This window comes from Penaeus vannamei, unplaced genomic scaffold (genome assembly GCF_042767895.1).
Source record: "Penaeus vannamei isolate JL-2024 unplaced genomic scaffold, ASM4276789v1 unanchor3214, whole genome shotgun sequence".
Lineage (NCBI taxonomy): Eukaryota > Metazoa > Arthropoda > Malacostraca > Decapoda > Penaeidae > Penaeus > Penaeus vannamei.
Window position 1 is genome coordinate 1 of NW_027216198.1, and position 2,243 is coordinate 2,243.

The following is a 2,243-nucleotide window of genomic DNA, read 5'->3' on the forward strand; positions in this document are numbered from 1 at the left end:
TGTGTGTGTGCGTGCGTGCGTGTGTGTGACGAAGTTCGTGTTTGTCTACTATATTCTATACACAAGAAACAGCAGATCTTACACGGTAGCCTTCACAATAAGCCTTTTTTGCACTGTACAGTAAGATATTTACCCGGATGTGAAAACTGGAAGAGGCAACCAATTATTATTTTTTCCCTTTTCTTTGTAACACGCATCCCGGTCTTCACTTCATAGCCTAAACGTTATGATCTGTTTACCAGGTGTTCGCCTCCCATGTCATTGTAATTGTATGGTTTGTTTACCAGTCTATGGATGTTTCGTATGCAGTTATATAGAGAATATGTGGTCATTGCAACTGTATTTATATTTGTATCCAAATTTAGCAAAATTCAAGATCGAAATTTGAGATCCGATACATCACTTCTGTTTAGACGTGTACATACACACACAGATACACACGCACACGCACAAGCACACACACACACACACACACACACACACACACACACACACACACACACACACACACACACACACACACACACGCAAACGCATACGCACGCACACACCCACACACCCACCAATCATCACTATCCGACACATCCCACAACCCCCCCCCCCCTCATTCCAACCACCCTCTGGCTCATCTCCCGCCCCCGCCCACAGTTTCTACGAGGGACTCCAGGCGCGGGGCTTCCAGCTCGCCCACCACGAGCCGACCTACATGAATGACAAGGGCGTGGTGACCGTGGGCGGCATCACCTTCGCCCCTTTGGCCGAGCAGCTGTGGGTCAACACGAGAGTGCGAGAAGGACGTAGGCCTACATACAGGCGGCCTATAGACTATTATGTGAATAGGTTAGAAGACTGATAGATAGCTAGGATTTTTTATTTATTTTCTGGATGGATTAATCGTATATGTGGATACGTTAGAAGACTGATAGATAGCTAGTTAAAAAAATATATATGAATGGATTAATGTGATATGTGGATAAGATAGACAGATATCTAAAAAAGATATTTATTTTCTGGGTGGATTAATGGGATATGTGGATGTCAGAATACTGATAGATAGCTAGAATTATTATTTATTTTCTGGATGGATTAATGGGATATGTGGATACGTTAGAAAACTGATAGATATCTAGAATTTTTATTTATTTTCTGGATGGATTAAATGGATTAATGGGATATGCGGTTAAGTCAGAAGACTGATAGATAGCTAGTTTTTTTTATATATTTTATGAATGGATTAATGTGATATGTGGATAAGTTAGAAGACAGATATCTAAAAAATATATTTATTTTCTGGATGGATTAATGGGATATGTGGATAAGTCAGAAGACTGATAGATAGCTAGTTTTTTTTTCTGAATGGATTAATGAGATACGTGGATACGTTAGAAGACTGATAGCTAGATTTTTTATTTATTTTCTGGATGGATTAAATTGATTAACGGGATATGTGGATAAGTCAAGACTGATAGATATCTAGAATTTTTATTTATTTTCTGGATGGATTAAATTGATTAATGGGATATGTGGATAAGTCAGAAGACTGATAGATAGCTAGGATTTTTATTTATTTTCTGGATTTTGGAAAAATTTTTAATTTTTTGGGATTAAATGGATAAGTTAGAAAAACACAGTGTAGGAATTTTTATCTAGGAAAAATTTTTTTATTTATTTTCTGGATGGATTAATGGGATATGTGGGTACGTTAGAAGACTGATCGATAGCTAGGATTTTTTTATATTTTACATAGATCTTTTAATTTGTTTCAGGATGGATAATGCTAAAAAAAACAATTATTATAAATTATCCAACTCTATCTAACCACCGATTTGTAATAAAAATGTTATAATAAAATTTTATTGGGAATAAAAAGAGATGGAACTGGATAAGACTGAGTGATAGTCAGGATTTTGAATTATAGACGGATTAATGGAAATGGAGATGGAACTGGATAAGTTAGGATAGCTAGGATTTTGATTAATATAATAGATGGATTATTGGGAATAAAAGTCGGTCAGGAGATGGATAACTGGATAAGTTAGAAGACATGGAGATAGCTAGGATTATTATTTATATTCTGGATGGATTAATGGGAATAATAATCGGTCGATAGATGGAGTTGGATAAGTTACAATATTTTTTTTTATAATTATTATTTTATAGGTAAATTGATGGAAATAAAAATCGATCTATAGACAGAAAGGATAGATCGAAATGGATAATTTAGAAGACATAGGGATAAATAG

The 2,243-nt window shown here is 35.5% G+C and overlaps 1 protein-coding gene across 1 annotated transcript; it reads left to right on the forward strand.

Annotated features, from left to right (window-relative positions):
* Positions 1 to 647: 647 nt before the first annotated feature.
* On the forward strand, positions 648 to 1,571 carry LOC138861228 (probable methyltransferase-like protein 24; the record flags this gene model as incomplete). Its single annotated transcript, XM_070120145.1, is given in 1 exon segment — positions 648 to 1,571. A coding segment is annotated over 1 exon segment (206 nt), but the record flags the coding sequence as incomplete, so codon positions are not given.
* Positions 1,572 to 2,243: the final 672 nt, after the last annotated feature.